The following is a 19,015-nucleotide window of genomic DNA, read 5'->3' on the forward strand; positions in this document are numbered from 1 at the left end:
CATTATCTCAGAAATAAGATAAAGTTTCAGGCAGAGATACTGTTTTCATTATGAATACTGTTTTTTCATTATGTTTCAGATTCCTTTTTCCGGGAGATGGGGGCATATTATTCTTCGCTCAAAAGATAAATACATGTCATTGTTTTACAAAGAGAGAAGTTCGTATAATTATTGAGAATGTATACGCATGACACGTTATGATGATGACTTGCCTGGGCAATTTTCTTTCTTTTGTTTTCTTTTCCCGACTAATCGCGATAATTGACTTCTACATACACTGCTCTTAAAGAAAAAAAAGTTCCAGATACTATGTACCCCAGACACTAGACTAGCGATATTTATTATTTAGCACTCCAAGCCGAACACGCAATTAAAAACAAAAGGATTATGGCTATTCAACCTATTACTATCAACATAGTTGCATGAAAATGTTCCATGTGGCCACCAACGCCGTTTGTTTCCTGCTGCATTTTCTCCCTCCTGCATCATCAGCATTTGACTTTAATAAGGATAAGGGTGTCTTGATAAGGAAGGATAAGAATATCAATCAACAATGTATAGATAATATGCCACACTCCCCAGGCAGAACAGGAATTTGTATAGATAAGATATGATCATACCCTAATAATGGAAAACAAGGTTTGTAGGACACAAGCAAACTCGGATGGAACAGATCATCTGATCAGAATGCAACGGATCGGTGATGCCTCAGAGCCAGCCAACCTAAGTGGCAAGCATCGTAGGGAATAAATTCCTGCTGGGACATCATCAAGCTTTAGCCCTTCCACAAGAATGATTTCCTGTGCCATTTATTTCAACTTTGTTAATACATTGCTTCTCTAATACTGATCACAAACACATTTGCTTTAACGAAAAATACAACTCATTAATTAAGCTCCCTGCATTCTCTGTAACCGTGAAACTAAAAACAGCATGATAGCAACTTATTGGATAATGACAAAAGGAAATTAATAAGAAGCTTATGAATTATCCTGTGGTCAGACAAATTTGGCCAACAAGATCTTATTTGTAGCTTTTCTTCACTTTTTGTTTTGACCCATAATAATAAAGTTAGCTTATTAGCAGTGAGGCTAGACACAACTTCTTACCCTGCTTTCCAGGAAAACAAGATGAGATGGAGCTGAGTGATCATAAGCAGCAACTGACAAATAATCAATCCCTACCATGTGCATAATAGATAAGAGAATTAGTGAAGTGACTATCAGTCATTGAGGCCAAAAAAGGGATAAGGATTAAAGGAAATGCTTTTGGGAAGAAGCAATCTAAATCTTCAAAAGTAATTTAACCCTCACCTACAAGTTTGATGTCAGTGTTCTCCACAAGCCATTTTGCTCCATCTTCCTTGAATCCCACATAACTGGTGTCAAATTCCTTCTTAAACATGAGCCGCCTGACATTACAAACAAAAATTTAGCTCACAGCCATATTATAACAACTGAAAACGTGAAACCAATAATGGTGTGTAAATGAACACAATTTCTTCCTCGTAAGGAAAAAACACAGTTGTTGTCATGTTCAAAGTCATGAGAAATTAAGACTCATATTTTTTACTGTTCTCAGAACAATATTTTGCTATTTACACTTATGAACGACGCACATGACTGTTTGGATTGAAGCATTATATTGGTAGAATAATTTTCAAGACAAAACAAAAATTATATATGCAAGAACGATGATTCAATGCTTATGGTATACAGCCAAAATAGAACATGCTCCTACAGCAGTGACTACATAGCAACTTCTACAACTTGCCTGTCAGTATTTAAGGTTCTGAATAGCACACGGCGAACACCTTTGGGGATATCTAAAGACTTCATAACTTCAGCTGGAAAAGGATTAATATGCAATATATAATACAACAAATGTTAGGGAAGACAAGTTTGCATTTCTATAGCAGAAAATCAAAACAAAACATGGCAGGAAAACGGTTTGCATAGCATATGAGAAAGCATCTCCCGAACTTCTAAGACGAATTTTAACAAATCACAATTTCCTGTGTTGCGAGATTCAGCATCTCACATGAATGAAAATTGCTTAATGGACAGTAAAATAGCAGAATCAGAGAAACTTTCAAAAAACTCCATCAGTTTATACATACCGGTAAGGTTTTGATCCCTAGGAACATCAACCAACAGAGCGAGACCTACAAACAGAACAATCAGCTTATTGATTTGTGATTTCTTCTTTCAGTGGCAATTTCAAATCCATTTCCGGAATTTGCAGAGTATATAGAATTGAAATCGATGAAAAAGGAGAGGTTACCATTGAGGACCTGTAAATCAAGAGTATCGACATCGAAGCCAGCGTCGAAGTAATTATCGTAGAAGTGGCCAGGAGCGTCGACGTGAGTGCCGGTGTGAACGCCGAGCTTCATGGCGGAGTTGTTAGCGAGGGAACCGTTCTTGATGCTCTTGAGAAGCCAGAGGAAGTCGTTGCCGAGGCCGTCCTTGGAATCCCAAACCGGCATATCCGGCACGTACCTGTGGCTGATGTCGAAGATTCTGCCGTCGTCGTAGACTTCTCGGCGCGGAGGGATGAGGATGGAGTTGGCTCCAGCGACTGAGACGTCTTCGGTGCCGGGGATGGTAGGATAAGCGGTGAAGTCTGCCGCTGCATGTGAAGGTGCAGCAGCTGCGATGTACCATAGAGAAAGTGCTGCGCACAGAAACGCAAGTAGCAAAACAGAGTCCATGCTGCTTCTTCCTTCGATGGGCTGATTCCTCTCTCCCCACTGTTCTGCCGCACTTAACACTCAACACTATCCGTCAGAGTTACAATTTTGACTCTTAAAATACTATTACGATTTTAAATTAGTTAATGAATTTTACAAAATTTTTAGGGCAAAAAAACCATAATAAGCCAATGTCAGGCCGAAATTAGGTAAATAAGTCAAAATCAAAATCGTTTCAGTAATGAGCCAAACCATATATTAATATAATTCGAACCACAATGATTCGAACTGCATTCATGAATAATTCGAACCAAAGCAGTTCGAATTACAGAGAGAGAAGCTGGTTTAAGTAAATCGAACAAGGTTGGTTCGATTTAGCAACGCTAGTAATTCGAACCAGGCTGGTTCGAATTATAGAGAGAGAAACTGCATCAAGTAATTCGAATCAGGCTGGTTCGAATTACACAATCCCTAATTCGATGAAGGCTGGTTCGATTTAGTGGTAGACAGAGCAGTATATATATAGTTGTAAACGTGAGTTGCTCTCATTAGAGGGTGTAAGATGGCTAGTGAGGAGAGTTTTGTTGTTTTGGTTCACCACAGAGGATCCATTAAGAGGAAAACTCGTTCCGGTGTGAAGTTCACAGATAAGGATTCTCTCTGTATTGTCGTGAGTCCAACGACGAGCTATGATGACCTTGTTAGATCTGTGCTGATGAAACTTGGTCTGGAAGGTGCGAAGCGGGTTAAGAAGTTTTTCTATCGCATTCCAATCACGGTTCTGCAGGATACCGTGAAGTATGATTGTTTCACGATTGGTAGTGATGAGGACTTGCAAGTCATGTTTCTTTGTCGGAGGCAGTTTCCGGAGGTGAGGACACCAGAATTGTTGGCAAAGCTGGTTGATGTGGTATCCAGCTCAGGGGGTTCGAACCGGAATACCACCACTGTAGCCACGGCAGTCGGTTCCAGTTCCAGGCCTGCCGTTGCTTCTTCCTCCATCCCTGTGTACGAGCCAGCGGTCCAACCTGTCGCCTCCCCGTCTTTTGCTGTTGATCTCAATGACAGCGTAGACGACGAGGTAGGATCATTTGATATTCTGCCGAACGCTTTACAGGGCGTTCCACCGGTTGGCGTCGGAGACGGATTGTTGGGTGATGCAGAGGAGGATGACGTCAAGCCGGATATGATTGAGGATGACAGCGGCGATGAGGTAGGAGGGTAGTTCTGGCACACAGCAGTATCCACCACATTTTTTCTCTTTGGACCTGGATGCCATGAGGCAGGAGGGGGTTTCTGGGCACTCTGTTGGATTCGGAGCTAGAGATGCAGAAGGGACTGCTGGTTTGACAGAGTTCCAGGTTGGTCAGCAATTTCAGGATAAAGATGAGGCCCTGTTAAGTGTGAAGACTTACAGCATCCGGCGAGGGGTACAGTACAAGGTAGTGGAGTCTGATTATCGCCGGTATGTGGGCAAGTGTTCTGAGTTTGGGAATGGGTGCACATGGTTGATTCGACTGAGTCTTCGGCAGCGCAAGGGCATTTGGGAGGTCAAACGGTACAATGGACCTCACACTTGTCTGGCCACATCCATCTCGAGTGACCACAGGAGTTTGGATTATCATGTGATTTCGGCGTTCATTATGCCAATGGTTAGGGCTGATTCATCCGTCAGCATCAAGGTGCTCCTGAATGCCACGACAGCACACTTTAGGTTTAGACCGACTTACATGAGGGTCTGGATGGCGAAGCAGAAGGCTATTGCCCTCATCTACGGTGACTGGGATGAGTCATACAACGAGCTGCCTAGGTGGGTGTTGGGAGTCCAGCTGACGATGCCTGGTACTGTTGCAGTCCTAAGGACGAGCCCCGTTCGAGTTGGAGGACAGGTAGACGAGTCTCAAGCATATTTTCACAGACTTTTCTGGACTTTTCCACCGTGCATCGAGGCATTCCGTCATTGCAAGCCGCTAGTCAGCATTGACGGCACACATCTGTATGGCAAGTACGGGGGAACGTTGCTCATCGCGATTGCACAGGACGGGAACTCCAACATTCTACCTGTTGCATTCGCATTAGTAGAGGGTGAGAATGCAGAGTCCTGGACATTCTTTCTCTCCCACCTTCGACAGCACGTGACACCACAGCCGGGTCTGCTGGTTATATCGGACAGGCATAACGGCATCAAGGCTGCGCTTGAGGCTCCTGACGGAGGTTGGTTACCTCCATCTGCCTACCGTGCATTCTGCATTCGACACGTAGTGGCTAATTTTGCCCTTACCTTCAAGGGCAAAGACGCACAGAGCCAAATAATGAGTAATTCGAACCAGGTTGGTTCGAATTACTATTGGAGCCAAATATTGAGTAATTCGAACCAGGGTGGTTCGAATTACTTGGTTCGCATTTACATCGATAATTCGAACAAGGCTGGTTCGAATTATGAGCAAGTGAAGTTCGAACCACCTTGGTTCGAATTATGTTCAACTCTTTCTTGGTAATTCGAACTGCCCTGGTTCGATTTATAGCTAAATGCAGTTCGAACCAGCCTGGTTCGAATTACATTAAAATACAGTTTGGCTTATTGCTGAAACGATTTTCGTTTTGGCTGATATACGTAAATATGAAGTGATGTTGGCTTATTAGCGTTTTTTGTCCAAATTTTTATTAGCTCTAATGATTTTATAATTTAAATTTTATTAAAATTTTAAATTTTACGTATTTAATTTATTTTTTTAATTTTATGTAAAATTTTGATTCTTTATTTTAATAGGTTAAAATTATTATTAATAAATTTTTTATTTTAAAAACTAAATTTTGTATAATATTTTTATGATATGTCCTAAAATTACATGTTAACTAAATTCATTTTATAAATTATAAAATGTAACTACATTAATTTACTTTCTTGTTGGAGTTTATATAATGCATCTCTTGTGTATTTTAAGAAGTAACCTTGTCTTGTGTTCGTTTTTCAACTAGGCACTACCCGGAATGTAGTTAAATTTGTTTTACACATATTATTTTGCCATTTATATTTTTCGACAAGGTATATAATTTGGAAGTAAGAAATAAGAACAAGTCTAAGGCTGAAACTAGAGTTGCTCATGTATGGGATCGTATTTGTAGATTTGCAGTAAATATCCGCATTCGATCCAAAAATTGTAGATACGATTCGATCTGCACTTTTTACGGATCGGATCGCGGATATATGCTCTACATTTGCATATCCGATTTGTGGATCCGCAGATCCGTACAATAATAATTAAAAATATATATATATATATGTTTGGTATTATATTCACTTGTTTGTATGTTGTTAGTAATTATTATTTATATATTGTATTATTTTATTTTTGTTATTTTAGAAAAGTTTGATTAAAAATATTTTAGGAATAAATAAGTTTAAAAGTGTGTAAGAAATATTTTTATTGAATTTTTTACATAGAAATATAATTAAAAAGAGAAGATTCAATTATGCAAATATATCCGATATCCCATCCGATCTAATCCGCACATTTGCGGATCGGATCGGATTCCACACTAAAAAACGCAGACATGATATCCGATCGATTCAATGAGAATGATGCGGAGCAAATCGAATTTTCGGCCATACCCAATCTAATCCCATCCGCATACACCCCTAATTGAAACCCTCAAGCATTTACTTGTAGTAAAAATGTAAAATTGTTCATTTTACATGGCCAATACTTTATTTGCAGATATTTGGAAGCTGAGGGCGAGATCATTTCATGAGAATGCAACGTATTGGTGATGCCTCAGAGCCAACCAACCTAAGAGGCAAGCATCTCAGTGAATATACTCCTGCTGCCACATCATCTAGCTTTAGTCCTTCCACAATAATCATGTCCTGCACCATTTTTATTTCAATTTTATGTTATATACTGCATTATTCTACTGTATTAGCCCCCTGGCTTATTGTTATAGCTAATGATGAGTAAAAGATTCATTGGCAATAAATAGAGAAACGATTTCTTACCCTGCTTTCCAGAAAAGCAAGACGAGATGGCACCAAATGATCATAAGCAGCAGCAGATAAGTAATCAACTCCTCCAAGTTCAACACAGAAAAAGGCATTTCTTAGTAAATGAATTCAAAAATCAAAATAATCAAAAACAGAAACATTAAACAATTTGTAAGGTTGATGTCTCTATTGAAAATTGACAACAGATAATTTATAAATTAAGCTCTGTTAATTAAGAATACCATTATGCATCAAAGGGGGCAGAGAGATAAATGAAATGCTTTAGAATCATATCCCAAAAGCTAATAATAACAATATATGGCACATAATGTAGGGGAATTCTTATTAATCACAATAGCATTATGCATCCAGAGGAATGCTTTATATCTTACCTACAAGTTTGATGTCAGTGTTTTCCACCAGCCATTTGGCTCCATCTTCCTTGAATCCCACATAGCTTGCATCAAATCCCTTCTTAAACATAAGCCTCCTAATGATTTCAACAAAACTTTAGCTCACATACCATGCAAATTAAAAAAAGAATACTACAACACTCAGAGTCCAGATTAAGCTACAACAGTTTCAAACTCTTATCACATGTAATGCAATGAGTTAATACTCAAAATGGTACTTGAACTTGCAGTCGCGCCTCAATGTCATCCCTAAACTTAAAATTGCCCCAAATTTGTTCCTGAACTCAACAACGGTTGTCCTTGAGATATTTTTTTGTGATAGAATAATGACGACCGTTGTTAAGTTTAGGGACAAATTTAAGACGATTTTAACTTTAAGAATGACACTGAGGCTCGACTGCAAGTTCAAAGATTACTTTGAGTGTTAACTCATAATACAATATATAGAAGTTACCTGTCAGTATTTGATGTTCTAAATAGCACACGTTGTACACCTTTAGGGATATCCAGTGATTTCATAACTTCAGCTGTAATAAAAGTACATTGTTAACATTAGAGAGAATTATGCCTAACACAAATTTTAACTAATAATAAAACAACACAATTAGACGACTACTATAGTTGAAAAGAATATCTATCATCTTCATTTAACATCTTAGGCATACCAGTGATGTTTTTGTCCCGTGGAACATCAATCAGCAGAGCAAGACCTATGAAAAGAACAAATGATCATGCATCAAAGTCATAGATGATTCATGAATTGAAATGGAGAAAGATCAGGAGAACTATAAGTGATAATATAAAAGATTAATAGCCATTGACTTTGTAACAGATAGAAACTCACGTGCAGTTATTATTTGAAAATTGTTAGACTAAATTATTATCTAACAATTCTCAACTATCAAATTTACATGAATTATCATCGCCATTTGTAACACCTAAAGTCAAACTATTTTGATTCAAGAGTGATTAGATTCTTCCGTTACCATTGAGGAGGTGTAAATCGAGGAGATCGACGTCAAAGCCTGCATGGACATGGGTGCCGATGTAAAGGCCAAGCTTAAAGGTAGAGAAATTGGCGACGGAACCATTCCTCATACTCCGAGTCAACCACATCAAGTACCCAAGCTCCTCCTCAGATTCCCATAGCGGCATCTCCGTGGTGTACCTGTGGCTGATGTCAAAGATTCTCCCCTCGTCGTACACTTCCCGCCGTGGAGGGACGAGGGGAGTGTCTCTGCTGCCTATCCAGCAGTCGCCGGAATCGGTTCCAGGGATTGAAGGATAGGCAGCGAAGTCTGGAAGTGCTTGTGCAGAGTAGCGGAGAGACAGAGTGCATAGAAAGGGAAGGAGGTGGGAGAGAAGAGTGTGAGAATTCTTCATGGCGGTTGGTGTGTGAATATAGGCATATAGCAGTGCATCGCAATTAATCACTTTACTTTTGATGCAGAATTGCACATTCACACAGTCACAGTGACACAGACACAGTTCGTTGGTCAAAGGTGATATCATTATCATGGACATTTCTATTCACATGCCATCATATAAGAGAAATCATTTTTGGTTCTTCTTTTCCACCATCACTTCAAGATTTTAACTTATCAACACATTGTAATTCATCAAAACTTTAAAATAATACTTTATTTTAGTAATAGTGTGTTACTTTTTCTTTTTTCACAAAACACTATTACTTTAACTGACATTTCACTGTATATATAACATGTTTTTTGTATTATGCTAACAAAATTTCAGTATCATTTTACTGATATTTTTGTACACACCAATTGATATTTACTTTTTTTTGTTATTATTTTTAAGTTCAACAAGGAGAATAGATATGTGAAAAACAAATAGGATTTATATATTTTTATCTAATATAGCATAACCCTGGAAATCTAGTGTCGCGCATTTACTTTTTCAAGTAGTTATAGTCAAACAAGTGTCCCCCATTGTTTTTCTCCTTTATGATTTAGAGCTCCCACCAAATAGTAACTTGAGAAAAAGGCAGTTTCCATTTGCATATAGCAGCATTGCAATTTTGTGACTCTTGTCTCAAAATATCAGCAATAATCCACGAGAGTTTAAGATCTGGCCCCTCACTCCTTAAAATACCACCAACTAACGAACTACTCAAAAGCACTCGCATCTCAAAACCACAATGCCACAAACTAGTGGCGTCTATTAAAGAGCTAAGAAATTAAAAGCACCTCAATTCCCCACACACTAATCTCTATAACCAACCCTCTCTTCCAAATTCCAATATGCAAAGCATCATTTATCTTTGCGTAACAATCATCTTGTGCATTCACACAAACAATAAGTGTGGTTTCCTCGTACAAGGTCTCACCTCATCCTCAGACATTGAAGCACTAAAGGCTTTCAAGGCCTCAATCAAATCCTCCTCAATAACACCATGGTCATGCATAGCATCCTGGAACTTCACCACTGACCCATGCTCCGTCCCTCGCCGCACCCACTTCACGTGCGGCCTCACCTGCACCGCCGACAACACCCGCATCAACCAAATCACCCTCGACCCCGCTGGCTACACAGGAACACTCACCCCACTCGTCTCTCAACTCACCACACTCATCACTCTCGACCTCTCCGATAACTCTTTCTATGGCACAATCCCTTCTTCTCTATCTTCCCTCTCAAAACTCCAAACTTTATCCCTCCGATCCAACTCTTTCTCAGGTTCAATCCCTCCCTCCATAGCCACCCTCAAATCGCTCCAATCGCTTGATCTTTCACAGAATTCTCTTTCTGGGTTCCTTCCAAAGTCCATGAACTCTCTCACTAGTCTCCGAAGATTGGACCTCAGCTTCAACAAGCTCACCGGTGGACTCCCCAAGTTACCACCCAACTTGCTGGATTTGGCGATCAAGGCAAATTCTCTATCTGGGGTTCTTCAAAAAACAACCTTTGAAGGTTTGAACCAGTTGGAAGTGGTGGAACTCAGTGATAACGCACTTCAGGGGATCATCGAAACGTGGCTCTTCCTTTTGCCTTCCCTGCAGCAACTGGATTTGGCCAACAACTCCTTCAGTGGTGTTGAGATCTCGAGGCCGGTTGTTGGCGGTGGCGGGAACAGCCTCGTGGCGGTGAATCTTGGATTCAACAAGATCCAAGGCTACGCCCCCGCGAATCTCGGCGCGTATCCGTCGCTGTCATTTTTGTCGCTCCGTTACAACGCGCTACGTGGCGCGATACCATTGGAATACGGGAAAAGCAAGTCCATGAAGAGGTTGTTCCTGGACGGGAACTTCCTAATGGGGAGGCCACCGGCGGGACTGGTGGCTGCCGGAGCTGAAGTTTCCGGCAGCTTGGGTGACAACTGCCTTGAGGGGTGTCCGGCGATGTCGCAGCTGTGCACGCCGAAACAGAAACCGAGCTCTGTTTGCAAGCAAGTCTACCGTGGAAGACCTACGAGATAGTGTTTCAATAATGTGTCGGTTGCAAAACAATAAAATAATTAGGTTTCTATTTTACTAAACAAGGTTCTTTGTACTTCGTAGAACCATCTTCTTGTTATAGATTACGTGTTTTATAAAGGAATCTGTGTAAAAACTAGTATACTTTATTAATCAATTAATGATATTTATCGCCATCTTATGTCGTCTTCATATATATATATATATGGAAAATTATTCTAGAAAAGCGTTGGAGAGATTTAATTATTAAAAATAATTTTTAATATTAAAAATATTTAAAAAGATTAATTTTTTTTATAATATTTAAAAAAATTAAATTTTTTTATAAAAAATAAATATATTTTTAATTGTTTGATTTTATTTATTTTTTATAATTTTTATGTTGATAAATTTTATTTTTCTTAAAATTTTAGTGATTTTATTATTTATATTTTTTATTTTTGTGATCTTTATCCAACGAAAAAAGGATAAAAAATCAGTAAATAAAAATAAATAAATAAATAATAAAAATTATTAAAATTAAAAAAATATTAATATAAAATTATAAAAAATAATTAAAGATATTTGTCAAAATTTATTTTTTAAGAATGGAAGATATAATGAAGATGTAACTATATTGTAATTTGGTGTGTATTTCATAGATATGGATCTGTTGAAGTTAGAAATTTGCAAAATGCAGGTTATGTTTTGCCATACCAAAAATAAAAAAGTTGAGTCACCTGCAAAACGCAGGATACGTTTTGCATGAATTCAAAATTAGAAAGCTGCAACAATTTGCAAAATGTAGCTTCCGATTTTCAGGAAAACAGATCAAGGACTCGAAACGTGTCCTGTTCCCTGCATGCAGACCAGACCTACTTTGTTGACCATATTGAAAGTCCAAAACGAAAGTTGCGTTTGGCAGCTGGCCAAACTAAAACGCAGGTTGCGTTTGACAATCTTTCGAGTTGCATCAGAAGAGTGTTGTGGGGAGGTGTTTAAAACGCACAACGTAGAGGGGGAGTCACCGAAGAGTAAAAAGTGTTGTGTGAGGGAGTTACCGAAGAGCGAAGAGTGTTGTGTAAGGAAGCTGGTGGGAGGAAGAAGAAGAGTAGAAAGCTTAGGTTCATTTGGTTCTTAAACAAAAAATTATGGTTTATAATTTTACTAGATCTGAAGATCACATTATTGAGTAATTGGATATTTTTTATGGTACGTAATTTTTTTTAAATTTTATAATAAATATATTTATTTGAATTTTGTTTATTTATTTTTTAACAAACAATTTAATTATTATTATTATCCAGTATTATGATGCTTAAGCCTGATAAAAAATTTGTTATCATGTATAATAATAAATTACTGTATAGGATAATAATAATAAATTATTAATATTTTTTAATAATAAATAAAGAATATATCTGGGACCCTTGATACAAATAGATGCGTCTCGAGTCCCATACAGATTACTTCTCAATACTATTTCTTTCAAATTCATTAAAATTTCATGTACTGATTCTTGAATACCTACTATGGTCGAATATTCATGTGGTATTTTCTCAGATTTTGCACTACTGTCTAATAATAATAATAAATTGTTATTATTTTGTAATGAAAAATAAATAATGTTTAATTTATTATTATTGTTGTTGTTGTTGTTGTTAGACACGTGAAATTGAGTTTGTTGATAAATACTTGTTGTTGTTGTTGTTGTTAGACACGTGAAATTGAGTTTGTTGATAAATACACAACATCTACTACATACTGGCATCGTCAGGGCATTATTTGAAACTATATTAGCCCATCAAATATTTGCACAGGACTTCTATATAAAAGGTTGCTCACCCTTTTCAAGATGTGGCTTTGAATGTTATTACAAAGCTCATTTTGCAACTCGACAAAATTCATGGTACATAGAATAGCAAATGACAACGGACATTCACAAACAAAAGTTACTCCTTCATGTGTGTTTGGTATAACCTCACCGTTATAATACACTCGCAAATTTGTAATTGTTCGGTAGGTCGGGTACCGGACGGATCGGGTTGGTATATTGGTTGGTGGTGAGGGGTCTCGTCTCGTCGTGGACTACCGGTCTCGTGTAGGCAGGGTCCCGAACACTTCTTGTAGAGGGGGTGTCACCTGCAAAGACACCCCGCCGCTCTAGTCAGTAATATGCAGGCGAAAAAGGGGGGGGGGGGGGAGAGTGAGATGTGACGTACCTTGGGGGAAGGGTAAAATCTTCCCCTTATATACTGTGTCAGAGGTGGGCCCTACAAGGACAGGCCCATCTTCGCCGAGGCGTTTTCCCCACAGCTGTACATGACCTGTCTGAGACGCGTGTCCGGGTCGGTTGCGGGGCGCCTTACCCTTGACCGTCCGGGTCGGGTGACGCTCGAGTCGAACCAACCCGTGAAGGGTTTGGGCCAGGCCGTAACAGTAATATTTTTTATAACTTCAACCTCACATAATCTGACTTTTTTGACACACGTAATTGCCAAACAAAATTTAGAACTATCAAATATGTGCAACAAAGAAGAAAAGGAGTAGAAGTGGAATGAGGCATTTTAAACGAGTGTTGCTTCTTATTTATAAGCAGGCCTCTCGAATAAAATATATTTTTTACGCAAAATGCAACTTGCGTTTTATTTTTTCAAAATTTTTTTTTTGACATTTTCAAAACGCAACATGCGTTTTGGGTCTTCCAAAAATAAAGCTGATGCAAAAAGTAAAACGCATCCTGCGTTTTATTATCTCAAAAAAAAAAACAAAAAATGTACATCACTAAACGCAGCTTGCGTTTGGACTTCAATGAAATTAAAAAAAAATAAAAACCTTTCAACAATCAAAACGCACCTTGCATTTGATTCAATATGCTGAATAAAAAAAAAATAAAAAAATAAAAGAGAAAGTAAAACACAAATTGCGTTTGTTACTCACACCATAGCGGTGGATATTTTGTCCATTAACCCATTTTAAAGCACTACACCCATATATTTTCTATAAAGAAAAAAATAGCCTATATTTATCTCTTTATAAAAAAATTTAGCCGTTAATAATTTTAATATTAACAATATCTTTTAACAATTAAATATCTCTTTTTAGAGTTAATTTTTTAAAATTAATTAATTAATTAATCCTAAATAAATATTCATATATGTTTATATAATGTTAAAAATTAAAAAGCATATATTAAAATTATAAAAAAATAAATAAATAATTAAAAATATATTTATTTTTTTATAAAAAAATTTAATTTAATTTTTTAAATATTATAAAAAATTTAATCTTTTCTAATAATTTTAATATTAAATATTTTTTTATAATCAAATCTTTCTAACAATCTTTTAAAATAATTTTTTCATATATATATATTTTTTTTTAATAAATATAAAAATAACAACTTAAGTTTAGTTACTTACAGCTATGACTGACTTTTCTAGTTGAAAGTAAGTCCACGCTTCCCATTGAGTATGCCCCACCCTCCAGTTACATAAAAATTGAATCAATAAAATAGTTATATTTATCCTGAAACATTATTTGTTTTTTAAATTATTTTTAAAAAATTTTAAATTAGTTAGGTTAATTTTCTTGTCACTTTTGTTATTCAATCAGTCATATTTATCGTTATGGTATGTTAAATGATATTATATTAATATTTAAGAGCCTTAATTGAATTACTAATATAATAAATTTATAAAATTAAATTAAATTAATTTTAAATTAAAAATTTTTAATTTAGAGTTAATTTAGTCTAATTTTATAACTTATCATATTAACCGATTAAATATGTATTATAATGTTATTTAACATGTTATATCAATAAATTTTAATATTATCAATAACAATAATAAAAAAATTAATATAACTAACTTTAAATATTTAAAAATAAATTTGAATAACAAAATTTTTTTAAAAATTAATTTAAAAAACAAATAATTTTTCAAAAATAAATTTTGACCATTTACTCAAATGAAATTGCTTCTAAATTTTAAATTATTATTGGATCAACTTGTCCGCCTTGTCCCCATCACCTATGTTTCAATATTTGTTTCATCTACGTAACAATTTCCACCATTTTCACGTACAATCTGAGATTGAATATTAAACTATCATTAAGTTCCCTTTTCTTTTTTCGGTTTCTAACTTTGAGTTTTAAATATTTGAATTTGATATCATTACTTGAATATTTACTTTTGATATTGATTTGCATAATGTGAATTTAAGTACGATATTTAGTACTTTCTATTAACATTTTAATGACAAGTACGAAGTGAATATTTCAAAACATTATTTATAATACGAATGCTTTTTATATATAAAAAGAAAATTCTATATATCCATTCTTTGCCATCCATAGAATCATTATCCCCAGATCTGTTTTCGGAAGTTAACAGCTGTGATGATCTTGATCACAAAATTGTTGTGTTGATCGCTTTTTGAAGCTAAATTCGGCTTTTTCGTGTAATATCCCTCTCCTTCCATCTTTTAATAGCCGCATAAGCATTTGCTCTTTGAATCTTATTTTCTTACCAAGTTACGGTATTTGTATTGTTTGAGATTTCCAGAAAACGTATTTTTTAAGTAAAATTATTTTTAAATTCATATAACTCTAAAGAAATTTCATTATTTTAGTAGCAATTTCTTTTTTTTTTTTAAGTCTCATAAAAATGAATTTGAATGAACCCACCTATGTTACACTTGCGGTACATAATCGGTCCCAAGTTCGGATAAAGGAGGAGGGTTGTGTTAAGTCTTTGACAACCAATATAAAAACTTAGTCGAATATTCATAACATGAATCAAAGACGTTATTGTGCTAAAGCTAGGTCGTTGCCCGGAAGTAACGCGCTGTATAGCTCGAGTACAGTGTCAAATGAGCAAGAGTCGCTGCATCGGTACTCGGATGTAGTGTTAAATGAGTAAGGGTTCCCGCGTTTCCGTGAACGGACGAGGGTAAATAAGCTAGTTCACAAAGTAAAAGGTAAAAGTCGGAGCGATAGAAGGTTGAGATTTGTGACATGGAACATAGACACCATAACAAGAAAATCTATGGAAGTGGTGGACACGATGACAAGGAAAAAGATTAACATTATGTGCCTACAAGAAACAAAATGGGTTGGTGCGAAGCTAGGGAGTTGGATACTTCCGATTTCAAACTTTAGTATACAAGAAAGGTGAAGAATAGGAATAAGGTATGTATTATTGTGGATAAGCAGTGGAAGAAGGACATAGTGGATGTCAAGAGGATGGGAGATCGGATCATCTCTATCAAATTTGTGGTGGAGAGAGGTATTTTTCATGTGATTAGCACTTATGCACCGCAAGTGGGTTCGGATGAACAACACAAGATAAGGTTTTGGAAGGATCTAGAGAGTTTGGTCCAAGACATACCTTCGGAAGATAAGATTTTCTTAGGAGGAGATTTAAATGGCCATGTTGGAAGAGAAGTGTATGGGTATGAAAGTATTCACGGAGGCCATGGTTTCGGGGCGATCAATGTCAATGGTAAAACTATTTTGGACTTTTCCTCAACCTTTGACCTTCTCATCGCAGATACATGTTTTAAAAAGAGAGACGAACATCTTATAACTTATAAGAGTGGCATGACAAGCTCTCAAATCGACTTCTTCTTGTTGAGGATAGTCAACTGAAAATTTTGCATTAATTGTAAAATTATTTCGGTAGAGAGTTTAACAACACAACATAGGATGCTCGTCATGGATTTTTACGTTGAGTAAAAGTTGAGGAAAAGACATCATACGAAGAACCCAAGAACGAGGTGGTGGCAGATGAAAGGTGAGGAACAAAGAAACTTCCTAAGACGGGTAGGATAAGAGGCAAAGTGGGATGGGAATGGAAGCGCGAAGGAGATGTGGAGGGAGATGACAGAAGTTATCAGAAGAACAACAAAAGAAAGTTTTGGTGAATCTAAAGGAATAGGACCAAGAGACAAGGAATCCTGGTGGAAGAATGCGAGTGTACAAGAAAAGATAAAGGTAAAAAGGGAGTGCTTTAAAGAGTGGTCTTTGTGTCGCAATGCAGATAATTGAAAAAAATATAATGCGGTTAAGAAAGAGACAAAAGTGGCTGTAAGTGAAGCAAGAACAAGAGCATATGAGGGTCTTTACCAATCTTTAGGCACGAAAGAAAGAGAAAAAGGTATATATAGAATCGCAAAGAGCCGTGAAAGAAGAACTAGAGATTTGGATCAGGTTAAGTGCATAAAGGATAAAGACGGAGAGGTGTTGGCTCAAACGGAGAAGATTAATGAAAGGTGAAAGAGCTACTTCTACGAGTTATTTAATGAAGGGCATAAGACTCTTCCGAGCCTTGGTCGATTATGCACAAGGGAAGAAGATCAAAACTTTTACTACTACCGGAGGATTCGAGACTTTGAGGTAAAAGAGGCTCTAAAGCAGATGAAAAATGGCAGGGCCTTGGAGAAAAAGGTATCAATTGGTTAACCAAGCGTTTTAACGAGATTTTAAGGTCAAAGAAGATGCATCATGAGTGAAAGAAGTAGGGCTGTACACGGATTGGATCAGATCGGATATAACCTATAATTCTATTCGATCCGCACTGCACTCATCGGATCGGATCAGATACAATATCCGCATTTTTCACGTTGGATCCGATCCGCATCGGATATCGGGTATATCCGCATAATTTAAAAAAATTGTTTTAAGGTCCTTTTTGGCTCTATAAAATCTATTTTGTCATTCGTTTAAGCCTATTTACTCCTAAAATATTATCAGTAAAGGTTCTATTGAATAACAAAAGAACAATAATAACACAAGATCTAAGTTTAATTATTCTAAGTTAAAGTACAACATAAAAAATTAAAAAGAAGATATCATAAAATTCATAAAACAACATACTAAAATTCATATCATATTAGGGTTTACTTTCTTAAACTATGCTATTTATGAGATGTGCGGATATGCAGATTTGCGGATCAGATCCGCGGATATCATTGCCAAATCCGCAATCCGATCCTACCATAGTGCGGATCGGATCCGATCTGATAGCTCTGCGGATCGAATAATATCTGTAAAATTCGGATCGAATGCGGATAATTACCGCGAATATGCGGATATTATCCGATCCATGTGCAGCCCTAGGAAAAAGAGCACCTTGGTACCTATCTATAAGAATAAAGGGGATATACAAAGTTGCGGAAACTATAGGGCTCAAGCTCATGAGCCATACCATGAAGTTATGGGAAAGAGTGATAGAACAGAGGTTGAAAAAGGAGACACAAGTAACAGAGAACTAATTTGGTTTTATGCTAGGCAAATCCACCACCAAAGCAATATACTTGTTAAGAAGGATGATGGAGAGGTATTGTAGTAATAAAAGGGATCTACATATGGTGTTTATTGATTTGGAAAAAGCATACGATAGGGTGCTAAGGGAGGTCTTATGGAAGGTTTTAGAAAAGAAGAGAGTAAGGATCACATATATTCGTGCAATTAAAGACATGTATGATGGGCCCTAACAAGTGTGAAGACTCAAGGTGGTGTGACAGAGGAATTTCCTATTGGTATAGGATTACACCAGGGATCTTCGTTATGTCCATACCTTTTCACATTAGTCTTGGAAGTACTCACAGAGCACATCCAAGAGCTTGTGCCATGGTGCATGCTTTTTGCCGATGATATCGTCCTTATGGGAGAGTCAATGGAAGACCTAAATAAGAAGTTGAACTTATGGAGAGAAGCTCTGAAAGTGTATGGTCTGCACATAAGTCATAGCAAGACGGAATATATGGAATGTAAGTTCGGTCTGTGAAGGAAAAACCCTAATATAGAGGTGAAGATTGGAGAAAACATCTTACGAAAATTCAAAAGTTTTAAGTGTATTGGGTGCATCATATAGGATAATAGAGATATTGAACATGATGTAAATCATAGGACTCAAGCAGGTTGGTCAAAATGGCGGAGTGCATCTGGTTTTATATGTGACAAAAAAGTGCCTTTAAAACTTAAAGGTAAATTCTACCGCACTGCTATAAGACCGGCTACGCTTTTATGGTACAGAATGTTGGGCGGCCAAAGAAGAGCACGAACATAAGCTAAGTATGGCAGAGATAAAGATGTTGAGATGGATGAGCGGTCATACGTGACTGGATAAAATAGGGAACGAAGATATAAGGGAGAGAGTTGGAGTAGCACCCATTGTGGAAAAGATGGTAGAATCACGTCTCTGGTGGTTTGGACATGTGAGAAGAAGACCGACAGATCACCCAGTCAGGAGAGTGAATGAGATGGAGGATGGATAAGGGGTGAAATGTAGAGGAAGACCTAAGAAAACCATCCATGAGGTGGTCAAATGAGATCTACATGTAAACGGTATCGCTGTAGACATGATTTATGACAGAACTCAATGACATCGTTTGATTCATGTAGCCGACTCCACCTAGTGGGACAAGGCTTTATTGTTGTTGTTGTTGTATGAATATCTCATTTATACTATCAGGTTAAGGAGGCCCATATAAATAAAATTTTAATTAG

General features: G+C 36.8%; 3 protein-coding genes across 4 annotated transcripts; 1 reads left to right on the forward strand and 2 right to left on the reverse strand.

The window, feature by feature from the left end:
* Window positions 1-42: 42 nt before the first annotated feature.
* On the reverse strand, window positions 43-2,804 carry LOC112775309 (cyclase-like protein 2). Its single transcript, XM_025818876.3, has 7 exons — window positions 2,284-2,804; window positions 2,120-2,164; window positions 1,774-1,846; window positions 1,314-1,411; window positions 1,110-1,180; window positions 621-800; window positions 43-480 (listed from the first exon to the last, which is right to left on the reverse strand). Exons 1-6 carry the CDS (start codon window positions 2,711-2,713, stop codon window positions 675-677), a joined length of 843 nt encoding a protein of 280 aa, XP_025674661.1. The 5' UTR covers window positions 2,714-2,804; the 3' UTR covers window positions 43-480; window positions 621-674.
* Window positions 2,805-6,142: 3,338 nt separating this feature from the next.
* On the reverse strand, window positions 6,143-8,611 carry LOC112775313 (cyclase-like protein 2). Of its 2 annotated transcripts, none has more exons than XM_025818883.3 (6): window positions 8,074-8,611; window positions 7,753-7,797; window positions 7,542-7,614; window positions 7,067-7,164; window positions 6,690-6,757; window positions 6,143-6,560 (listed from the first exon to the last, which is right to left on the reverse strand). In XM_025818883.3, the coding sequence occupies exons 1-6, from the start codon at window positions 8,609-8,611 to the stop codon at window positions 6,435-6,437; spliced, it is 948 nt and encodes a 315-aa protein (XP_025674668.1). In that variant the 3' UTR covers window positions 6,143-6,434. The 2 variants fall into 2 exon arrangements, with proteins under 2 accessions (XP_025674668.1, XP_025674667.1); XM_025818882.3 differs by having other exon boundaries at window positions 6,690-6,760.
* Window positions 8,612-9,348: 737 nt separating this feature from the next.
* Window positions 9,349-10,697, forward strand: LOC112775312 (uncharacterized). Its single transcript, XM_025818880.3, has one exon. The coding sequence runs from the start codon at window positions 9,349-9,351 to the stop codon at window positions 10,522-10,524; it is 1,176 nt and encodes a 391-aa protein (XP_025674665.1). The 3' UTR covers window positions 10,525-10,697.
* Window positions 10,698-19,015: the final 8,318 nt, after the last annotated feature.

This window comes from Arachis hypogaea, chromosome 19 (genome assembly GCF_003086295.3).
Source record: "Arachis hypogaea cultivar Tifrunner chromosome 19, arahy.Tifrunner.gnm2.J5K5, whole genome shotgun sequence".
NCBI classification, from domain to species: Eukaryota; Viridiplantae; Streptophyta; class Magnoliopsida; order Fabales; family Fabaceae; genus Arachis; species Arachis hypogaea.

What these genes read in the sequence shown, in the direction of transcription:
- LOC112775309 (XM_025818876.3), bottom strand. Translation starts at nt 2,713, where the DNA reads ATGGACTCTGTTTTGCTACTTGCGTTTCTGTGCGCAGCACTTTCTCTA. An exon ending in TGATTTACAGGTCCTCAATG is followed by an intron (nt 2,165 to 2,283) that starts GTAACCTCTCCT and finishes TTCTGTTTGTAG; the next exon opens with GTCTCGCTCTGTTGGTTGAT. An exon ending in TTGTTTTCCTGGAAAGCAGG is followed by an intron (nt 801 to 1,109) that starts GTAAGAAGTTGT and finishes TAAATGGCACAG; the next exon opens with GAAATCATTCTTGTGGAAGG.
- LOC112775313 (XM_025818882.3), bottom strand. Translation starts at nt 8,611, where the DNA reads ATGTCCATGATAATGATATCACCTTTGACCAACGAACTGTGTCTGTGT. An exon ending in CGATTTACACCTCCTCAATG is followed by an intron (nt 7,798 to 8,073) that starts GTAACGGAAGAA and finishes TTCTTTTCATAG; the next exon opens with GTCTTGCTCTGCTGATTGAT. An exon ending in AGAACATCAAATACTGACAG is followed by an intron (nt 7,165 to 7,541) that starts GTAACTTCTATA and finishes TGAAATCATTAG; the next exon opens with GAGGCTTATGTTTAAGAAGG.
- LOC112775312 (XM_025818880.3), top strand. Translation starts at nt 9,349, where the DNA reads ATGCAAAGCATCATTTATCTTTGCGTAACAATCATCTTGTGCATTCAC.